Source organism: Amblyomma maculatum, chromosome 1 (assembly GCF_055883805.1).
Source record: "Amblyomma maculatum isolate TAMU_Amacu chromosome 1, ASM5588380v1, whole genome shotgun sequence".
Classification (NCBI taxonomy): Eukaryota; Metazoa; Arthropoda; class Arachnida; order Ixodida; family Ixodidae; genus Amblyomma; species Amblyomma maculatum.
The window spans coordinates 189,434,401-189,458,487 of NC_139344.1; the positions used below are offsets into that span (position 1 = coordinate 189,434,401).

Sequence of the window (24,087 nt, forward strand, 5' to 3'; positions counted from 1 at the left end):
TACCAACCACTGCTCTACTTTGGGCCATGTTTGGCTGCCGAGCATGGGATCGATTAATTCCCTACTATTTGCCGATAGTTGGCTGAAAGTCTGCATGGTGAACCGGCATTACTAACCGGAGCCTAACGTTTTGGCCAAGCGTACCGGCTGCTGTGCTCTGCCCAGTCGTTTGCCGACCGTCGGCTATTGACAATTTGGAGGCAGAGTTGAATTTCAACGGGGAAACCACTATGCTGGAGGTGAGCATTCTACAAATTTCTAGTTATAATTATTTTGTGTTTAACTAATGATTCAAAACATATATAATATTTACCTAAAAAACATTTTACTTGATAAACGCCCGCGTGCAAAGCAATATTCGCGGGCGTTGAACACTGCATGCTGCAACCTGTACTATACACGTTTTCTGCATGTGCCTATATATTGGGTGTCGCATACTGTGCATAATAACCACACCGCGAAAACCTTGCGGTTCTTGAGAAATTACACACACAGAACTTACACACATATTTACACTGTGCAAAGAACAGAGGAGTCACAATTTTGAGATCCCCACACTTCTCAAGCACTTCAATATACCCTCTACACCAAAGGTGTCTGATATGTGCAAGCTATACACTGCATATATGCAAAGCTATATAAAATTATCTCTTGGATAGTTATATATTTTATTAGCAGTACAGTTAAGCAACCAGTTGCATCTTACCTGTACTCATCTATGGCGCTGAAACGTGGAGGCTAACCAAGAGAGTTCTACTTAAGTTGAGGACAACCCAGAGGGCTATGCAACGAAAAGTGGTAGGGGTAACATTAAGAGATAGGAAGCGTGCAGAGTGGGTTAGAGAAATAACTCAAGTTATCTAGTGGAAATTAAGTAGAAGAAATGGACATGGGCAGGACATGTAGTGCGAAGAGAGGATAACCGAGTCGCTTAGGGTAACAAACTGGATTCCAAGGGAAGGAAAGCATAGCAGGGGGCGGCAGAAAGTTAGGTGGGCGGATGAGATTAAGAAGTTTGCAGGGGTCAAGTGGATGCAGCTAGCACAGAACCGGGTTAAGTGGAGAAATATGGGAGAGGCCTTCGCCCTGCAGTGGGCATAGGCAGGCTGATGATGATGACAGTTAACCAAGGTCACATGTCACATTCTGTTAACTGAGCCTCTTCATTGTTTTGTCGACAATAAAAATAAAACCATATCAGAGCTGATTTGTGTTCTTCGGAGAGGTTGGGCGCCTCGTGCTAGTTGGGCGCCACTTTTACCTGTTGCAATTGGCATATTCCCTTTTTGCGACTACTGTGCCGGAGTTCCCGGGTTCGAACCCGACCGCGGCGGCTGCGTTTCGATGGAGGCGAAACGAAATGGCGTCCGTGTGCTGTGCGATGTCAGCGCACGTTAAAGATCCCCAGGTGGTCGAAATTACTCCGTAGCCCTCCACTACGGCTCCTCTTTCTCTCTTTCCACTTTACTCCCACCTTCCTCCCTTCCCTTACGGCGCGGTTCAGGTGTCCACAGAGCAAGTGTGACAGATACTGCGCCTTTCCCTTCCTGCGAACCAACCAACCTTTTTGCGAACACGATTCCCATTGAACCTTACCTCTCATGTCATGGTAAGCTGCATGTAATGCAGCATATTTCATGACTGCCTTTTATATATTTTCCAAAGGAACCAATTCCCATGAATCAGCTAATGCAGTTATGAGCTTACATTCGCTGTTCATATGCTCTGAAAAACCACGATGAACAATCAGTTGCAACCCCCTCACATAGCCTCTTGGAAAAGCGCAACTGAAATTTAGTTAGCAACTGTTGAGTGTCGTAGCAGGGATGGCGCTAATTTCTTGTTATAGTGATGCCTTTTGTTTTTGACATTTCAGGCGAATTTGTGCAACAGGGTGCACGATCCCTTACAACTGCCGTGGAATGTGTTTAGCATGGTGACAAGTAAATGGGACGTCCCACGGAGATCCTTCTTTGGAGGTTCGAACATAGCCCAGAAGGGAGCTAGCAGGGACGTCCTGTGGATTACCCTATTGGGATGTGGGAGGTAGGGATTTAAATGGGACGTCCCTGGGAGTTGGTGTGTTGTCTGGGAGTAGATTCCGCTGTGTGTTTAGTGTGCATAGTATGCAATACCCAGTATTAGGTATATGCAAAAAACTTGTATGTACAGGCTGCAGCATGCAGTGCTCAAACCCCCAAATATTGATTTGCACATGGGCATCATTGAGTATGTAAAATGTTTTTTAGCTAAATATTATTATATATGTTTTGAACCATAGTTCAGCCCAAAAAGATTATAACTGGAAAAGTTTAGAATGGTCAACTACAGCATAGTGGCCTTTCCCATCGAAATTCAACTCTGCCTCTAATTCTTACCAAATCATCCCTGCCCTAATTGTCCCAATACAAATTAAAGATGGCAACTTGAGTCTGCTCATAACACCAACATGAGCTGAGATTTTGAGAACTGGAAACAAATGATTTTTCAGACAACATAATTGCATGCTTCTTACGAGGCCTCTGCAAGACAGGGCTAGAATAACAAGCAGAAGAAAATCCCCTAAACAATGCCTCAATAAGCTCCTAAAATACCCCAAACATGTCCCACCTCAGTGTTGTTTGGGACATCCTGAGGAAGTCACTTCTTTCATTTGGGATGTTTTGGGGATTTTTGTGGGGCTTTTCCGGACTTCCATAGGGCATCCGAATCTCCCATAATCGGAATCCCTGGGACATGTGTGTTGTCTTGGGTTAAAGCAAACATGCAAAGCTTTTCACCTGTTCTTTTTGCTGAGCGCTTCGGTTACTGCATCTCATTAAAGGGCCCATTATTAGCTATTTACTAAAACTAGAAAACGCACATGACCAATTTAGTTATCACTCCTCTCTGCACGCAGAAAATTTGCAGCTAGCTTCATTAGCAGCTAACATATAGGCCACTGAAAATTATGCTCCTCTCGTAAATAAATTATGACACAATACTTGGCGTGATAACAAACTCAACTTGAAAATTTGTCTGCTCCAAAACAATACACATTGCAGTTAACCTGCCGTGAAAATGTTTGCATTTTTTAGAATGTGGAAATTTGATTACGCGCAGGTTTATGAACAATGCAGCTATGTTCACCTAGTCAGCTAATTGAATGTTGTCTTACCTGGGATTTGCAGGCAGAGTAGCCTGCACATAAATTTAATGCATCTGCATAATTTGTACACTGCATGCTCATCTATACTCTCACCTTCTACTATGTCACATGCAAGTCGGTTACTAAGGGCTAATAGGAAAACATTTCCAATTATTGAAAACTGCATGCCATATGGTGGTCAACTTATGAGATAAGCACAAATTTATGCTAGCTTATGGAACACCAAAACTGTACTGGAAGAAAAATTCTGGGACTTAATGCTCAGAGTATATTTGATTGCTTTATAGTTATGAGTTGAACAAGACATTAAAAAGTTTCATGTTTGTTAATTTGACATTAAACTAAAGCAATTCCACAAGAGATCAAATTGCCTATTTCAGATTTTTTATTTTCTTGATTACATACTATACACACATGCTCAGTTGGCCAATATATACTGGTTAGTTGTGTAAGAATGGTTAAATTTTGGAAGAAAAAAATTATGAACAGCATCTTGGCAGAGGAAGCTTTTCTGTGCACAGCGCTATTTCCTATAATCTACAAATCCAGATAAACATGCCATGAATATATTTTGCGACGGTCATAGCTGCAGAAATTTCAAAAGCACCTGGTATCCATGGGGGTATACAGATCAAATCAGTCGACCATAAACCATGACTGCTCATTGGAGGGTCAAATTCTAAAGTTAAAGCTCAGCTACTTTGGTCATCTGATGAGAAGAGAGGAGTCGCTGGAGCAAGATTTGATGTTGGGAAAGGTTGAGGGTCACCGGAGAAGGGGTAGGCAGCGCATGCGACGGTATCCTCGAGGTGCTGCAGATGAAGTTATGTGATGTTAGGAAGATAGTGAGAAATCGAGAAGCGTGGCGTGATATGGTCCATAGGGTCACGAAGAGTCAGACACGACTGAACTGAGCCAATGGGGCTGCTTTCATTTTTGTTTTCTGCGAGGCTATACAGCATACTTTTAAACATTGCAGAACTGATAAGCAATCAGGTGCAAAAAAGTTGTCATATATAAAACCCCCCAAAAACATCCTAAACATGACACATAACGTAGTAGTCACTTTCAAAAATCAAAGCCCCATCCCAAAATTCCAGGTCGCAGTCTCTAGGAGGGAGTGAAAAATCATACAGAACATTGTCGTGACGCTGGGACTGTCGACCCGGCCTTCACTTGGTAACGTGCAGAGACTCCGGGTTGATGGATTGAATCTTCGAAGTTGGTAAAATATATACAAGCAGGTTTAATGGCACTTTGAGAAAACTTATTTACATGAAAAAGAAGGGTATATCAACAAAATGGCAAGCGTTAAGAGTTCAAAGCGAGAAGCATCTGGATGAGCCGTTTACTCAGGGCTCAGAGCGTCATTTCGTGCTCTGCAATGTCCTTAAAACCCCCTATGTCCAGCCCCTCTCTGAAGATGCTGACCAACCAGTTCCAGGGCACGCCCCTCAGATATCGGCATCCAGTCGAACACATCACTGCACTGATGGTCTGATGCACTGACTGGTCCGCCATTGTTTCGTTGGGCGTGGTCACTTGTTGGCGGGAAGAGCTTGGGAAAGCGAGGAGGTACATTTCTATTCTTCTGCAAAGATCCGATATCGTGGTTCCGGCAAGTGGATTTCCTTCTCAGAAACCCAAGTGCACGTGCGCGCCACATACTGCTCCCAGCATTGTCCCTTTCCGGCAATTGCAAATCTTTCCTGCATTCCCGGGAATTCCTCTAATGGCCGTATGCGTCATGCTCCTTTCTTGTCCTGTACGTCAGCGGACGTCGTCTCCTTTGGACAATAGGCATTCCTCACTTGACCATAGCGCTTCTCGACGGGAAGGGTGAACAATTGAACGAAAGCACTTCCGGCTATTTCCCACAGGGCGACATTTCTTTGTATTTTTCTAGACGTTCCCTTGACAGGGCCAATTTGGCATTTGCAGGGTCTCCACAAAGCAAAACAGGCTCACACAAAAGGATTCATGGAAACAGGCTCACTTAGCGGCCTTGCACCAACAGCACATATCCATGCCCACAGGCGAACAATAGAGCGCGCAAGTGCGGACCATGCACGGTCATAACAGCCTCCTCCCCCGCCAGAAGAGTCACGGAGGGCAGCAGTCGCAGCTGCTGCATGAAGAGACGACTGAATGGCCTGCACATGAACGCTTGAAGCTCGCTGTTGCTTGTCACGTTGTCTTGATTGTCGTAGGCCAAATTGCTTGAGCTGTCTCTGAAACTCAACCACATGTCTAAGCAAGCACTCGGCTCCCGTCTGAAGAGACCAGGTGAAAAAAAAACTGCCATCGTTGTCCGAGAAAAGCCCACACTCAAGACGTTCAGGACCCACGTATGCCTAGAAAACCAAACGTGCTGCTTTACATAGTCACACATATACAAGCGCACGAAAAAAAAAAAAAAACCTGATTATCAATTTGGATACATGGTGAGGAACACCTCGGACCGCTTAGAAACAGCGGCTAAGCGCGTCCGCATTCCCATTTAACTTCCCCTTTTTGTATCTTATTTCAAAATTGTACTGCTGTAAAATCAAGCTCCACCTCAGAAGGCGACTGTTCTTCGATGTCGCAGTTTGCAGCCAAGCCAGGGGACAATGGTCCGTCTCTATGGTGAATTTGGCCCCTCCAAGATAGCACTGCAATTTTTGAATGGCCCATACACGGCAAGCGCACTCTTTCTCTGACGCGCAATGAGCCCTCTCTCTAGAACTCAGTTTTCTGCTCAGGTAGAGCACGGGGTGCTCATTACCGTCATCTCTCTGGCAGAGAACAGCACCTAGCCCTCGATCACATGCATCACACTGGACCGTGAATTCTCGGTCATAGTCTGGAGCTCGCAATACCGGACGGCTAATCAGCACTGCCTTCAGGTTTACGAAGGAGGCTTCCTTTTGTTCGTCCCAGACTACATTTGTCGGTTCTGTCTTGCGGAGAGCGTCGGTCAGAGGGCTAGCCAAAGCTGAATAGTTAGGGATGTAGTGATTGTAGTATCCAGTCAGCCCCAAGAATGCCCGAATTTCCGTCTTCGTGCTCGGCCGCGGGTAGTCTGCTACCGCAGAAATCTTAATCTCGCTGGGTTTCCTGAAACCTTGACCTACATTGTGACCCAAGTAGTCCACGGTCGCCCTTGCCAGGCAGGTATCCCATTCGCGCTTGTTTTCATAGCACAGTCCCCTCAGGACGCGTTTGAGAACAGAATGCCATCTTTCTACGCTGTTGCTCTGCGGATGGTGGATCGAGCTATGCACTACCTTAATGCTGCATCGCTCGAGAAATGAGGTGGCGAGGACACTTGTGAAAACGCTACCCTGATCACTTTGGACCTCGGAAGGGAATCCAACTCGTGCAAACACTGACAGCAGCGAATCCACTACACTATCGGACGTCACCTCGCGCAGCGGAACAACTTCTGGAAACTTTGTGGCTGGGCATAACATAGTGAGGATATAACGGTACCCTGACTCTGTCACAGGAAGTGGCCCAACTACATCTATTACTAACCGGTGAAACGGCTCGGTAATGATTGGTACTAACACCATCGGAGCTTTCCACTTATCTTGCGCCTTTCCAACCCGCTGGCACGTGTCGCATGACCGTACAAAATTTTCCGTGTCCTTAAAACATCCAGGCCAATAGTATTCTTGCAACAGCCTCTGCTTTGTTTTCCTTATTCCAAGGTGACATGACGACGAGCTGCCATGGGAAAGTCGCAGTAAGTCTTCGCAGTACTTTTGGGGAACGACTAATTGGTCCCGCTCTACTCCGCGCTTATCCTTGAATAAGCGATACAGCACTCCCTTTCTCATCTCGAAAGAAATATTCTTTGCTGTCTTAGTGGCGCGGTGGCGCTCCCTTATCTCCTGTATCTTGGGATCATTGGCTTGCTCCATAGCTAAGTCCTCTTGGGTTCCACTTAAAAGTCTCGTGAGATTACTAGACACTGGCGGCAAGAGGTTACTCTCAAGAACATCCTCATTCCGCGTCTCATCAAGCTCACTTTCAAGTTGACTTATCTGAGATGCCTCGCTCTCAAAGTTTTCTGACCCGCTATCTTCCGCATCGACCACTGTTTTAACTGCCGTTTCCTCCGCTGTGGAATTTTCTGGAATGAGCAGTGTAGCTAGTTCTCGCGCCTTTGAACGTGTTAAGGCTTGCACAACTCTGTCTCCGAAAAGGATGCCCCTCTTTCGCAGTAGCATGTCCGATTTGTTGGAAAACAAATACGGATCGCACTTAGGAAGCTTTCCTGAAACGGCAGCCTCGGTTGCTAACTCGCCGAAAGGGCCCTCAACGACCACGTTCGCGATTGGCAAGCACACACTCTGTTCCTCCACTACCTGGCGGATCCATGCACACTGTCCTGTATAGTCGGAAGGCGACACATACGCCGGATGGACAACATTTATCGTTGCGGCCGAATCGCGCAGTACCTTGCAAGGCTTCTCGTTGACTACTAGGTCATGCATGTAAGGTTCCAAAAGCTGCATATTTTCATCGCAGTCACTGACATACGAGAAAGCAATCTTTTCTTTCCGGCAGTTGACGGCAATGTGACCCTGCTCATTACACCTAAAGCATGTGAGCGGCTTCCTAGCCTCAAGCTTATTCTTTGTGTTCTGCATGTTGGTCACTTCCCCACTTTTCTCACTGCCGTCCTTTCTAGGGCGTTTGCCTGAAGAAGCCTTCCTTTCTTCGTTTGCAAATCTAGCAAAGTGCCTTTTCTGACGGTTATTCACACTCAACTTGGGATTACGGGGCCTATTCACTGTTGGGTTGCTGAATTGTCAGCGCGAAGCGTACTCCTCAATGAGTTCGGCAGCTTCAGTTGCCGACCTAATGTCGCCTCGGTCCTGTAACCAATTTCTTTTTCTGGGAGGCAGTTATAAAACTGCTCCAAAAGAATTCGCTCGACTACAGCGTCCCTATCACTGTAGCAATCTGTGCTCTTTAGCCACTCGCCCAAATTGACTTAAATTGTACAGGAATTCAGGGTAACTCTCGTCCCTGGACTTAGTAGCGTTCCGAAAACGTCTGAACGCCTCGGCGCTAAGCCTATACATTCTCAGAAGGCAAGCTTTGACCTTCTCGTAGTTGTCCGCGTCCTCCTTGCTTAGCCGCGCGACAACCTCCGCTGCCTCGCAGGGCAGAACTGTCAATAATCTCTGAGACCACGTGTCTCGCTGGAAGGACAGTTTTTCGCAGGTTCGCTCAAAGTTAGCCAGATACTGACCGATATTCCCTGATATCACATATGGCTGCATGTACTTTGACATCTTGAAATCTGCCTCCTTGTTGAGAAGAGGTACCGCTAGCTGGGGACAATTGCCCGACCTCTTGCTCAACTCTAGTTCTAATTTCCGGAGCTCAATTTCTTGCTCCAGCCTTTTTGCTTCTCTTTCAATTTCACGCCTCTTTTCCTCTTTTTCCCGCTCTTTCTGCTGTCTGAGTTGCTCCTCCTTTTTTTGTCCGATGAGGTTCCATGCTTCACTGAGCTCCTCATCATCGGTTCCCAAATCAGTGATTGCCTTTAAAATCAAGGGTTTTCATGCCAAACCACTTGTATCAATTCCCAATTCCTCACACAATAGCAACAGTTCCGGTTTCTGCAGCTTTTGTAGGTCCATGATCACTCCGAGTGTCGGCTACTTCCAAAACAACTGTGCAAACTACCAAACCTAAGGCGTTTCAACACTCTTTACCAGTCCTAAAATCTAACCCTGTTCTAGAACCTGGTCCACATCAGAAGAAAAGCCAAGCACTCACCCACACATGCGATCGATGTTCCGAGCTGCTCTCTTGTTGGCCGATTGTTGCTCCTGCTTGTTGCTTGAGATGCCACCTCTGATCACCAGATGTTGTGGCTTGTAGATTCTGATCCCACCGCTGCCACCAGTTGTCGTGACGCTGGGACTAAGTCGACCCGGCCTTCACTTGGTAGCGTGCAGAGACTCCGGGTTGATGAAGGATTGAATCTTCGAAGTTGGTAAAATATATACAAGCAGGTTTAATGACATTTTGAGAGAACTTATTTACATGAAAAAGAAGGGTATATCAACAAAATGGCAAGCGTTACGAGTTCAAAGCGAGAAGCGTCTGGATGAGCCGTTTACCCAGGGCTCAGAGCGTCATTTCGTGCTCTGCAATGTCCTTAAAACCCCCTATGTCCAGCTCCTCTCTGAAGATGCTGACCAACCAGTTCCAGGGCACGCCCCTCAGATATCGGCATCCAATCGAACACATCACTGCACTGATGGTCTGATGCACTGACTGGTCCGGCATTGTTTCGTTGGGCGTGGTCACTTGTTGGTGGGAAGAGCTTGGGAACGGCGAGGAGGTACATTTCTATTCTTCTGCAAAGATCCGATATCGTGGTTCCGGCAAGTGGATTTCCTTCTCAGAAACCCAAGTGCACATGCGCGCCACATACTGCTCCCAGCATTGTCCCTTTCCGGCAATTGCAAATCTTTCCTGCATTCCCAGGAATTCCTCTAATGGCCGTATGCGTCATGCTCCTTTCTTGTCCTGTACGTCAGCGGACGTCGTCTCCTTTGGACAATAGGCATTCCTCACTTGACCATAGCGCTTCTCGACGGGAAGGGTGAACAATTGAACGAAAGCACTTCGGGCTATTTCCCACAGGGCGCCATTTCTTTGTATTTTTCTAGACATTCCCTTGACAGGGCCAATTTGGCATTTGCAGGGTCTCCACAAAGCAAAACAGGCTCACACAAAAGGATTCATGGAAACAGGCTCACTTAGCGCCCTTGCACCAACAGCACATATCCATGCCCACAGGCGAACAATAGAGCGCGCAAGTGCGGACCATGCACGGTCATAACAACATGTTGCATTATGTTGTTTCCAATACCTATTAAAACTTATCACAATTTTGATCCAACAAGTTTCTCGTACCTACAGGTGGGCAAACAAGATGGTAACTTCTAAGTGAATGCCTTGCACTATCCCCCTGCGAATACAGAATATTCATGTTGAAGCCTAACACAGAAGGCCGAGAAGCGTGATGAACCACAAGAGCCCGTGCGAAAATCAATCTATTCCTTCTTCTTTGAAGTTGTTCTTCATTGAACACAGACGTCGTTTCACCATGGCAAGCTAAGGGCAGGCACCCATAAATGCAATAATGGTGGTGGAAAGAGTGGTAGAGGACAAGAGTTTCTCTGAACCATTCTGAACTTCATCGATGGAGGTCTTTACATGGCACAATGTGCATTGCATGACCAGGGTGTGACTAACACTGAAACAGTTCATGCTTACCTCTATTCTCAGCCAATACAATCTAATAAAGAGTGCAACATTTTGCCAAATGGGTTCCCAAGAAATTAATTTTTTACTTTGGGACTTCCGAGAGGCTACTTCCTCAGCAGCCTTTTCTCTAGGACTTTTTTTTCCCATGCAAGCACACATGCATTGTAGTATTGTACGCTTAGGTTCAATACAGAGGCTTTCTAGCCCGCAGTAAGCCATGTCCTCGCTGCAATATGTGTCGCATCTAGCAACTTTGCTCTTGCAGAGATTGCCGAACAGAGGCCATTAGGCTCGTGCTAACCTCAAAACCACTGTGGTTTCAACTCATGCATGTAAACATCAACAAAAATACAAAGCTGTGGGCTGGGCACTTGTCTCGCATTTCCCAAACATTGTTTACCAGGAAGCAGATTCTTCACACTTCCGACTGTTCCCGTGCATCAGTGGAGCCCACCTTTGACAAGACAGGCTCACTACCCTGGCTATCGCTGCTGTACTGGCGCAGGCCTCACAGATTCAACATACCTTTTGCCATGGCTGTCAGGAAAAGCTGAACATTTATTATCCTTTTTAGCCTTGCTTACCTGTAAAGAGCTTACATAACATTTCTTTATGGATTACCATATACAGACGGGTGTTCTACATGACAAGATTAGTGCTGTGCTGGATAAACACTTGGTTACGGGTAGAGGTAACAGTACTAAAGAAGTCGGAGGAGAACCACAGACAGTGCAAAGGCTAGTGTTCACTTGCTTAAATTACAAGCAGATCAAGGTTACAGAAAACAGGACTGTTTAATGGCTGCAAAGCTAAAGTACCGAGCAAATTTGATCTCTGCTGGAATATGTCGCGTCACCTTCAGTCGCTTGCATGCACCCTGGTGCGAGCTACAGCAGTATTTGCTGCACTCAACACCGATTTCTGTCATTTGTGGTAGTTTGGAAATGTAAGAATAAGTGAAGTTTGTACTGCAGCTCCTTGAAAGTTGTCACGTATAACATGCTTACACTTTACTAGTGCGAGCATGTAGCAACATGATGAGGCAGTGCATGAACACGTGTTGCCCAGGCCCATGGGCATTTATTAAAGGAGCATATATTGTACAAAGGTATGTGAACAGCAACCTGCATTACAGCTTTGAATACTTGTAACACAAATAAAGCCAGGATGTCGAGTAGCACACTAGCAAAGCTTAATAGATGTCCTTCCAATCAAAAGAAGGAAACCATCATCTTGCATGTCTTTGAGGGTTTCTTCAAACATCTCTCTTGTGACCATCTGCAATAAAATATGCCGCAATTAAAACCTTTACTCTAGCAAGATCACTTTTGAATACTTTCCATGCATGCAGTCCTAGAATTTCAAAAAGTACTTATACATGAATATAACGACAGTGAGAGAAGTCCCTAATCCTTCGTTAGACTACAAACCAGTAGTCTTTCTTTTAAGTTCTGTTCCTTATTAGTTCTTGTGAATGCACACTTCCTTGCGTATGCACCACCTTACCCTTTCGTTCATACTGACAGCAACCAGGGGAGCAGAGTTCGCATGCTGCAGCACTGCTGTAGGACATCAATGTCCTATCTACATTTATTGAGTGGTTCCTAATGACCAGGGTTATTGACTAGAAGCCGAGGTATGCATTCATGTGGCGAGTTTTTCTCTCCACGAGGCGAACAGCGAGAAGATGCCCGAAGGCTTTCGATGCAGGCAGGGACACTTCTCCATGGAAATCTTGGTTCTTGGACACTTCCATGGAAGCAGACACAAAATACAGCCGGAGTGTTTGGGAGAGGGCAAACAACGCGATTGAGCGAAGTGCAAGGATTGCCCATTTTTCTGCTGAGCTTTCCCCCCTTCCTCTCACTTTCCCGGTCTTCGTTCGCAGCAGCCCGTACACATAAGCCAACAAGCCAGCTCAGCCGGTGACAGACAGAACGTTGGACGCTTTGTCCAGGGTGTGTTGTGAATCCGCTGTGCATGGCGAGTGACGTGTGATGTGCGTCTTGTGGGTGACATGCTGAACGTGCGGCATAGCGTAAGCTATGGCGGCTGCAGACTAAAATTGGCAGATGTTTTTCCTCCGATAGTCGTCCACCCTTGTTGTCGTGCTGAACATGCAGCAGTGTTAGCTAGATATGGCGGCTGCGGACGTTAAGAAGAGGCAGATTACAGTTAAACCTCTATGTAACGAACCTCCATGCAGCGAATTCCCCAATATTACAAAGTTTTTCAATTCCCCAACGCCGCCCTCATTGAATTGCATGTATTTGAAAACTCCATATAACGAACCGCGGCAGTTGACCTCAATATAACGAACTCGTGGCGCCGACCGTCTCTTAGCTAGTGCCTAGTCACTGAAAATTTGGCACAGCCCTGCAAGTTTCAGGACGATAAAACACGAACTGAAGTGAGAGAACGCCTACCATAGCAACGAGCGACCGCAATTGATACAGCGCGCTTCGCATTTCAGCGCAGACGCCGCATCTTCTTCGCAGACGTCTCTGCTGCTTTCGCTGTTGTCGGAACGTGGAATTACAATAGTTCGTGGCTAAAAGCGGCCAAAAATAACAGAAAAAGACGCGGGGCAAGCAGCACGCGTCCATCGCTTCCACGCAATAGGGAACACAAGCTCAAGTTTCGCCGCGCGATGGCAGCGCCGGATTCCTGGCATGGTGGCGAAATGTGAAACGATGGGACGTCGCCGGAGCAGACGCTCCGCTAGCTTCCTGTGCACGTGCGGCGATCGAGTTGCGCCTGCTGGTTATTTGGCGGTACAAAAACGCTTCCGCTGATGCAAAACGGAGGTACTAAGTAGCATTGTGTCATGGGTAGCCACAATAGTAGGTGAAGCGCCAAAAGACGAGGCTCACGTGTGGAACTTTGCAGATTTCATTGGAAGCGTTTCCACAAGACCTGTTTTCCAACCGCATGTCAGCATTCTGAGAAGTCTCGCGTTCTTTGTGGAAACGAAAAGGGCTAATTTTCCCCTTCTCCATAAACTCAAAAATGTTCGACAGTTGACAAAGACGTCTTAGAGAGGCATCAAAAGAGTACAATGGTTTAACACCATGTATACGAAGTTAAGGGGGTGGAGGGTTATCCTGCTCTTCGCTCCGCGCGTGTCTTGCTTTGCCGATTTTCTGTGCTCTCTCCCTGCTTTGAGAGTGCTCTGAAAACAACCAAATCAACAGATATCCAGTGTGCGACGTCCGCGATCGACAATGATGTGTGAATGTACCCTACGACCAAGAAAATATCTAGGAAGGAGGCCTTTTGTGAGTGTGTGTGTGTGTGTGTGTGGGGGGGGGGAGAAACATGCTTGGCTGAGCCGCTTTTACAGATTTCCGCAAATTGGCCAATAAATGAACCAACATTATTATTATTCATAACAAAAATATGTTGGAAGTGCAATACAAAAGCGATCCTAGTTATGGCTCGATTGACACTACTCGCATGGAGCACCCTATTCACGTCACAGGTTTCGTAAGTGCAAACCAAGTATAAATGAAGCACAACCATTTAGTAAGAACCGAAATAAAGCACGATTGTAGTACAAGCTTGGATTTCACCTTCCTTCCGAGCCAGCGAACCGGTTATGTCGCGTGCAGCGTGCGGAGCAGGCATGTGCTTTTGAGACTGCTGTTGTCCAAATAACTTATGGCACATACCCACAGAGGGGGATCAGCCAAGAATTGGGTAGCAAAGAATTTTTTTTTATCATTTTTTTTTTATTTTTTAAGTATACTGAGACTGCTAGCGTTCGTGCCTTTGAAGAAACAGCTCCTTCGGACTATAACTTCTTCTTCTACTGCAAGATTTGCTTTAGTAACGTCGTAATAATAAAAACAAAACCGTATATAGATCTCATGCTACAGGTCAAAACGATGATTAACAAGCGAGCAGCTTTATTTCAGAGTAATACTTCCGCAGTTTTTAAACATATTATAATGTAGAGTGTGCAGCAGCAGCCGCTAGGCGGCTGCTCATCGAGTCTCGTGCGCAGACTCGAAGAAATGGCCTCGTGGCATTCGATGAGAAGAAGCTGAAGTCGGCTGCTGTCACTCGGTGCTCTGGACCTGCCCTCCTGTGCCTGCTAGATCAACCCCCTATTAAAAACCAACCTTCTGGTTACGGGCCTAAACGGCTACGTGACAATATATGACAATATAGTTACATAGCTGACTTACCTCGAGATAAACTTCCTAGGTTTTCGCTAACGTGGGAAACGCATTCACAATCAATATTTACTCATCGCCGTCTGTCGTCTGCTCTAAAGTGCAGACGTTAATAAAAATTCTCTCGCCTATAATTACGTTTCCTCCTGGAAATACGCGGGAGGTTGTCCAATCATCAAGATGGAATGCAGGAGGCATGTCGCGATATGTCTGCGGGGGCGCGTCAGGGCGCGCGCTTGTCCGAGAGAAAGCGCGTGGCGCACGTCGCGAAGGCAGCGAACCGAGCCGGCGGCGTCCCAGTGTGTTTTTCTGCCACAGATGGCGCTGCCCATCAGGAGCCGCAGCGCCGCCCAACGATGCTTTAGGAGCCTATTGCTCGCGGGCTCCCGCGCTTCTGTAGCGGGAACAGCGGACCGCGCTGGCGACGCCAGGCAGAGCCGGTTTCCAGTGGCGACGAGAGCATGCGCGTTGGTGCCGCCATCGCGCGCACTCCCCCCAAGACCGATTTCTCCATCCTCCACCTTCTTCTCCAGCTCCCTCGTAGAAGCGCTACGCGAGCCGCAGAGGAGGTGGAGGCTGCCGCCGCAGATGCGCTTTTTTACCGCTTGTATGACTTCGAATAATTCTGATTTACTGTAAACACTTTCAAGGTGGTTTCCCTCACATTCATTCTTAATCTGGTTTTCGTTCTACATTGTCCTTTTGGGTCTCCACGCGAAAACTGCATGTAACAAAAAATCGTGGACATATTACAATTTCATTATAACCAGGTTTAACTGTATTATTTTTGAGAGTCAACCATCCCAGGGGTGGAAGCAGGCTCGAGCATTTTGGAGCAACAAAACGAGTTTTGGAACATTTGAATTATGTTTTGGAGCACGTTGCTAAGGCCAAATGCCTTTGATAATTGCCATTTTCTTTTTCTGAAATAAAAAACCTCCAATTGCTGATTCCTTTTTATGCGAGTTCAACGCCTTTCTAACTTTGCACTCATCTCACACAAGACAACACAGGCTGACCTTAGTAACAACTTGGAACAGACTAGCAGCAAATGGAACGCCTGCTGGTGCACTTCATAACTGAACACCTAGTATGACCTAACACGTTTACCTATTTCGACTGGATAGATTCAAATGCCGTGTCTACCATTTCGATGTGCTATAGTCTATATCAGCAATACTAATTTGGAGTTCAGATTAATGGGCACATTTACACTTCCTATCCTGTGCATATCTATGTATTTATTTAGAATACAGTTCAAAGCCCCCAAATATGGGGTATTACATGATCCTTTTTGATCCTATGCCTGGACTGATAAATTCGCGAGCACTGGTTATTTTGTCTGCAAAAAAGGCGCCTTTAAACCATAAAAACATGCCTTGACAAGCTTGATGTCAAGAGCCACTTCCGTGCTTTTTGCCTACAGTTGGATCGCAGACAATGCAGCGCCACCTCGACCACCTTGTTTGTTTGTAAACATGGAGGAGGTCTACAGAGGTGGAAACATGCTCGAGCATTTTGGAACAGCTTTGGGATACAGAAAGATGGCATAGAAGGGTATAGCTTCCTTCAGCTTTACTTCACTGCCTCCTGCCAATAGTTCGTTCTTTGCAAGAGCAATGCTGGAGCTCATTTTTAATATCTTGGCAGTAGGATATGCCTTTCTAACACTCTTGAGAAGTTTCCTCGTTATTGACAGCTTTGGCGTACCAACCCATAACGCTTCAAGTATGATTTTGCCTGATGTAGGCGTGACGTGCTTGTCATAGACAAAGTGGCTCGATGTAGAAGTACTGGCTTGTTTTCATAATAAAAGCATTGCAAAACCATTTGTATTTTTTTTGCAGCCAGACTAGTTTTCTAACGGCTCACAGTTGCTATCTGCTTCGTTTGCTGCTCTCGCCGCATCACATGCATAGTGCATTTTTTTCGCAATTAACTATCTCCAATCATCTGTGGCTCATACTAAATTTACTTACGAACAAATATTTATTATTATGCTCCATGCTTCCTTCCCTTACAAAAATTTCATTTGTATTATGTCCAGTGCAAGATGCATTGCATGTATATCTTTGCCCCTGGTGCTGTGACATAGTTCCCATTTTCCGCCAAATTTGATGGCAGAATATTGAGGCAGCCAGTTAGCAGTTTTGGAACAATATTGCATTTTGGAACAGGATGGCGCAGGGAAAGCAGTTTGGAGCAGAATGGAGCAATTGGAGCAGAGCTTCCACCCCTGCCATTCTTGTCCTCGTGCTGAATATGTGGTGTAGTGTATGCTAATGGCGGCTGCGGACGTTAAGAAGCGGCAAATTTGTTTTTAAGGCGAAAGCTTTTCTAGGCTCATGGAACGAATTTCCGTGCGTGAGATTCCACGAGATGTGTTCTTGTCTAGCGTTCGTGCCATCTGGAATCCCATACTTGAACGCACGCTAAGAATGCTACGCGACAGGAGCGATGATGCACCGTCCAAACTCACACTTGCCGGAGAAAGTGCGACAGATACTGCGCCTGTAAACCAATTAATTATATGTAACAGTGCAACAAACGCCGATAAGAGGCAAACGATGAGAGGCAAATGATGGAAGGGTAGGCTCTAACCATTCTCCTTTTAAGAGACACCTAAGAGACCCTCTAACGTTTTTCTTTTTTGAGAGTCATCCATCCTTGTCATCGTGCTGAATGTGCAGTAAAGCGTAAGCTATGGCGCCGGACGTTATGAAGCAGCAGGTTTTTCTTTTTTGCGAGTCGTCCATCCTTCCATCTATGAATCAACGAAAGCATTCGGCCAACTGGCACTGTTCGCTTCAAACGGCATTTGCAGCTATCACACTTTCCAATGATTTTGTGGCAGTGGACTCCCCCCGCCCAAGCATGGCATGATAAACCGAACCAGGCTTGTGCAACCAAGCCATCACAGGCACCGCCAAGTTCGCTCACCGCAACTGCAGGTGCTAACATCAAAAGTATAGCCAAAAGATCAAAATGCCATGAAGTTATCAGTGCGCAGAACCTTGGCATGCTGCCAATAAATGAGCTGTGGATGCGATGGCCGAAACGGACGGACGTGCCACCGACTAATGCTTTTTTTTTTTTTTTAAATTCTCGGCGGCCAAAAGTTGAGGGTACGTTCATTATACGAGGGGGTTGATTACGCGACAAATACGATATCATTTCTTACAATCGCATGAGGCGTCTCAAGCCGATTTCTGTATATCGAATTATCGATATTATCGATATATTGAACTATTTCGCGATACCCTTCAAGTTAAATATATCTGGGTTTGACTGTATTTGATTAGATTTGAACTTAGTTTTTAATATTTGAAATCGCTCTACCCAAGATTACTTACCACATCCGACTGCTCCTTGAACTCAGCAAAGACCTTGTTGTACGCCAAGCTCTGAGACTTAGGTTTGGCTTCAAGCATCTTGCGAAGTGCTGACGCCATCTGTGCACGCCTCTGACGCGCTGATGCACTGACTCCTGTTGTAAGAATCGAAATATCTATCTTTCCAGAAGCAGGGTCAGTGGCTGACTGCTTGAGAGCTTCTCGGTGCAGCCTATCATTCAGAGAGAGAGAGAGAAAACAAAAACAACTTTAAACTGCTGAACAAAACACTACGTGCATGCAAAATGAAATACCTACTATGGTAGTTATATAGTAATTACAGCATAACAATAGAACTCCATCAACAGCAAGAAAAGCAAGTAAAGTCGAACAGGTAAAAAACTATAGATAGTTTGATACAACCAAGGTATGTAAAACAGTAGAATTTCATTGATATGTTCCTGGTTCATACGATTTCCTGTTTCATAGATTCAAAATCGCGGTAAGTAAAACATCTCCCATAGAAACACTATTTTTCTCCCGGTTAATATGTTCCCCGAAAACACGATTTCCCAGTTACTACGTTCGACATTTCGTCAAACTATGGCCATATAATACGTTTTGCGATCAACCGGACATAATGAGCGTTCACAAAGGGAAAAATTAATACCGCCGCTTTGCCACAGTTCCTTTCCTGCAGTGCACAGGTGCAGCGGGGCGAAGCATCAAAGAAAGCTAACGAGCCAACATACGAGGCGCCCATTCAGCGGAAACGTGACTTCATTAGGAGAAATGTGATGGCTCCTATCGCGGTGCCTTAAGGGCATGGGATGATCCGTTTGATAACCACAACTACAGTGAAAGCTTGAAATATTAAGAATACTCCCTTCACATGGTACATACACCATGAACATTGAGCACTGACATGCAACCTGCACCGCAACCACAACCATGGCTGTGTAGCCATAAATAAACAAATGCACTTCCCCGTTTTCCATCATGCAGATACGATTCGTTTTAGAACGATAGAAATTTCGGATGACAATATTTTTCCAGATCTGGTGAGATTGTAAATGTATTGTATTTGTCTTCTTGAAATTTGCTCTGTTGCAGGCTTGTTCTTCATGAATCTATCAGCTTTTCATTCTTGTTAAGCATGTTGGCTTTTTGTAAAGTACTACATGGCAAATAGCTTTGCCATGAGGACAAGATGAAGTGCAGACTGAATGAGTCCCATTTACAAGCTGCTAAATAAACTTTCATGGGCACTTAAAACAGCATACTTTTCGTTCTATGTAAATTCAGTCTACTCACTCAACAGAGATGTTTAATAAATTTTCGGGCATATGATCAGATCAAAGAGCTAAAGTGGCCACCAAACGAACAATATATTGCTTTATGAAATGCTTTTAGTGCTACACCCTTAACCTTGTTTGTTTGTAAAAAAAAAAAAAAAAAAATTACAGAGCATAAAAAGATAGTAAATAATGAAAATTTTCTACCACTACTGCATTTCTATTGACATGCATATAACAAACAAAAAGCAAGAACAGTTAAAAACAAGACTTGCCTTTTGGCTTCTTCAACATCCACCAACTCCACAACATTGGAGAAACGGACTTTTGCATGTGCCTCAGAGAGGCGTATAAGAGACTCTAGCTGGCGGGGGTAGGCTGACACCTGGCCCCGGCCACTACCACCTCGCCGCATGTCCACGTATGCCTCAATCAATGCCTGGCCAGCCTCTTCACTCATTTGCGGGTGCACATAGGTGCGTGCATAGGCGATGTAGTCCTTCATCAGCCCCAGCTCCTAAGAGGTAAAGCAAGAGAAAGTTTATGAAAAAAACCTTGCAGAAAAACTTAATTATAACCAATACAGCATGCTCTCATAATTTCTGCTATCAACTATGCCACAATAAAGCTTGCTTCATATGCAACCAGCAACAACCAGAATAGCCTTTCATAGAAAAGCAGGAGCTGTTTACCATTTTATTCTTCCCATTACTGCTGAATAATTTTTGTTTGATTTATGCGCTTAACGTCCCAAAGCAAATCAGGAAATGAGGGACGCCATAGCGAAGAGCTCCAAATAATTTAGTCTGTCTGGAATTAACACACACTGGTATTGCACAGTACATGGACATCTTGCATTTCTTTTCCATTTGCCTGGTCAATTGTAGTGCACTTCAACCACTGAACCACTACGGTAAGTGTGCTCTCTCTTATGGTTGATTGAGGAAGCACAATTCCAGCTATATCACAAGTGTCTGCAAATGAACTGCAAATTAACAGACCTCTTAATTCAGCTAATTCGAACTAGGAGTGCGGTCCCAAGCCCATGTAAGTCTATGGCATTGGATGCTCGCTGATTTGGACATGGGATCACGTCGAGGTACAACCCACACAGTCAACAATCTCTGAAAGAGACCTCTGCGAAAAGGCAACGTGCATCGACCAGTCGCATAGTTGCGAACGCTGCTCAGTGCATTGGAGTTGTCCCATTTTTATTTTGGCATGGCATCACGCTGTTGTGACGCTTATGCATATTTGCCACGTGCGCATCCTGATGCTGCTCCCAGTATGCTGAAACTGCGTGTCTCCCTGCAATTCTTCGACATGAGAACTAGGCAGTGAAATATCCTCAAAACGCGACAGAGCGATTTTTTTTTTTCAGGCCCATTTGGTAATTCGAACCTTCCCGATCCCTTGAAGGCCAAATTAACGACTTCTCATTTCATCCGAAGACTTTAGAAAATTCAGTAGAGTTCGACCATTCGAAAATTCTCTTTGTATTTGGCATATTTTAAATATTTGACAAACTGCAAACATATTCGATTCATATTTGAAATTTCAAATATTCGCACATCGATAGCAATCAACCATTCTGAACGCAGGGCACCCTTAGCTCCAAACAGCACTAAAACTACTCCACACCCACACCAAAACTTTATTTATTTGCCACAAATTGAATGCATTTACTGAACTGTAGTGCCCACAAGTTCTTTGTGCTCAGTAAAAAAAAGGAATGCCTTCCACTGTAATGTGCACCAGATTATTATACTTCGATTAAGAAATGAACCTCCCGCTCACACAAAACAACCAACCTTTACTGCAACTACTCTAAGTCACAATGAAGCAAACAGTGCCAGTGCCTCAAATGCCTTCTTGGCAGATGCCTGTGCTCATGAAGTTAAAATCCATGCCTTTTCAGAAACTTTTAAGTATTTTCTGGTTTTGAACTCCGTCCACTTCGGCCTTTCTGCCTTGCCAGCTGCTTATGCCCAACTTTTAACATCTCCGTAACAGCAGGCCTGTGGTCAGCTCAGTGTTGCTGTGCATAAGGTTGGCTGACTTTTCTATTCCTAGAAGTCCCACTGTAACCCTCTCGAGCCACCTTGCTGGTGAAAATTTTGTCCTTTTGCTTCTGCCAATTAAACATGCAAGTTTCAGGAACAACAAAAGCACATGAAGCAGCCCAACAGCCACTTCTGTACAGCAGATGACCATTTTTTTCAACTTGGCATCTTTAGCGAACTTTGTGCGATATTTGTAGCCAATGCTTCCATGCTAGCTCAAGTTCAGGTCGACAGCTTGCTGATGGGACACATCAGATGCACATGAGGCCTACTCGTACCCTGACTGCAGTCGGCTAGGAAGATAGGTGATTCGATGCGCAATAAATATCAAGCCACCATGATGCAATACTTATGACATTAGAGTGTTGGTGGCATAGTTTATTTTCCTTACTTGATTTTAATGTGTATATAATTTTTGGGCGATTCCTTCCAAGAAAAAATAATAATAAAAAAATTGGTGATATGGTACGTCACAAGCCTACCATGCTGTTCCCTGAAATAAATTTGTACCTTACACCAATCCCCCCCCCAGCAAAACCAGCAACACAACATGACCGTGCTAAGAGCCTCGCTATGACTGCATGGTAAAGAGCACGTAACATAACAGGGGTACTATAAATTAAGGATTAGTTATTAAGTGAGTAGCAAGGTATATGTATGCAAATGACAATTCACAAGGAGCCGCAGACAGGAGACAACAACACTGTTGCGTCATACCCTCCAAAGGTAGAGTTTAAGTGTCCCCAGAATTTTATTTTCAGCTCAATGTGAAGGCATCCAGCATGGTCCTAATGGAAAGTACATCTCACTGCAGTCATTACAATTTCAAATAACCCATTCGAAAACATGCTATGTCAAGTGACAGCTTCCATTTTTCTCCAACACCATTGCAGATTGAATTAAATGGACTAATCAATAAAATAGTAGCACTAACTAGACTGTCAAAGGCATCTAAAGAAGAGTGCTCACCATTTGTTCCTCTTCTGCTTCCTCAGGTTTCTTGTAGTACAAAGAAACAAGATGTCGAGCCAAGTTTCGATCATAACGAACATCTTGCGGATCCAGCATCAGAAAAATAAGGTCAAACCTTTAAGAAAAGAAAAGTTTGGAAGCCGTTTTTTCATAGTATATATGGTTTATTAAATTGCCTCAAAAGGCTGGACATTTTCAGTTCAAAGACCCGAGAAGTCGGGATGTTTCTATATTTTTTTTTTTTGCCAGTGAGATCTCCAAACGTGGTAGAATTACACAAAGTAATATTACTTCGCAACAGCAACCACCTCAGGTTTTTTTTTATGCACAAACATTGCAAAAGAAGCTATTTTTTATTATTCCAGTGCCATCAAAATGCAGCCGAGATTTCATCCCACAACCTTGAGCTGGGTTGCGGGATGACAAATGACAAAGTTAGTTGAGCCACTGCAGTTGGTACGTTGGTGTAGCAATCGTAGCTTATCAGAACTGTGCAGCAAATCTTGTTTGAGGCACTTGCACAAGGATGGACTCATTACACATCTTGAACATGTCATGCAAAGCAGTGCTGTAGTGACCACAAAACAGAAAAGAAAAACTAGTTTATGCAGTTGCAGCTTGTCAATGCTGCACAACTTTTGGAATTGCAAGTTTTCCCATATCTTTGACAGTATTGAAGCCAGAAAGCATTAAGTGAACTGAGATGGAACAATTGAAACAACATTTTTGAAATAGAAGCTCTTTCAATCTGATTAGCCGGAAACCTTAAACGAATGCAATTTCTAAATACGGTGGGGCTCAACTGTAACTCATCTGAATGTCAAATGTGATTTTCGTTACACAGTAAAACACCACTTGAAAGAACTTCATTTAAACGAAGTATTCAGTTGTACAAACTTTTTTTAAACCCTCCACCATAACACCATTGAACCCAATGCAAACGCTCTTCAGTTTAACGAAATTCAATGCATTGCGCATTTCAGTTTTACAAACAGTTTCCGAGCCACCATCCCATGTCTCCTAGGTCATACTGAGCCCTTCAACAAGTAAAACCCGCCCTTTTTTACGTTGAGTGTCGCGCCAACCGCGCTACGAAAAGTAGCCATTTAGCTTCGAACTAGAATGGCTACCTAAGTAAGTTCGTAACCAGCCGAAACCATTGCTGGGTGTTCTTTTTTTCACATTTAGTGCACTTAGTTGGCTTCACAGCCATAGCCACAGCCTCAGCCCTGCTATACTTAGTTGCCCTAGCCACAAGGAAGTGTAAGTGTGCTGGTCAACCATGAGCGGCAAACGTTAGCACCAGACTATCAACGAAAAATGGGACATTTTGCGTAGGCTGGACTCCAGGCAGCGTTAAGTTGACATTGCGAAGGCATTTGAAATCCCTCCATTGCCGTTGTCTACGATTAAAAGCCACCACCAAGGAATCGTGGCCACATCGGAAAGTGCAGACCTTGGCCTCTCCGCAAAAGACTGGAACATTCCGGTTCATGCCCATAATTCAAGAGGCGGCCATGGAATTCACCTCACTTTTCGACATCAGTGGATTTGACGCAAGCAGTGGATGGCTGCATCGCGTTCGGGCGCGCTACGGAATCGTATGAGTGCTTAGACACAATGACCGACTTCACAACTGCTGCAGTCCTAAGTGTAAAAGTGCAGCAGAAGATTACAGCATTCTCTGCAAGGTGCTAGTTAGCGAAACGTTCCATAGAGTGACAAATACATGGGTTGAAATACAATTTCACCACCCAATATTTTTTACCTAATGGCAACAAGCTGTCACATACTTATTTCAGTTGAATGAACCTT

General features: G+C 44.9%; 1 protein-coding gene across 1 annotated transcript in view; it reads right to left on the bottom strand.

Annotated features, from left to right (window-relative positions):
- Positions 1 to 11,482: 11,482 nt before the first annotated feature.
- Positions 11,483 to 24,087, bottom strand: part of dpa (disc proliferation abnormal) — an 84,439-nt gene continuing 71,834 nt past the window's right edge. Inside the window, exons 19-22 of the mRNA XM_084589910.1 lie at positions 22,270 to 22,387; positions 19,513 to 19,754; positions 17,964 to 18,174; positions 11,483 to 11,710 (exon numbers count right to left, since the gene is read on the bottom strand). Coding sequence (XP_084446036.1) covers positions 11,615 to 11,710; positions 17,964 to 18,174; positions 19,513 to 19,754; positions 22,270 to 22,387 — 667 coding nt within the window. The 3' untranslated portion in view covers positions 11,483 to 11,614. The remainder of the gene's footprint in view (positions 11,711 to 17,963; positions 18,175 to 19,512; positions 19,755 to 22,269; positions 22,388 to 24,087) is intronic.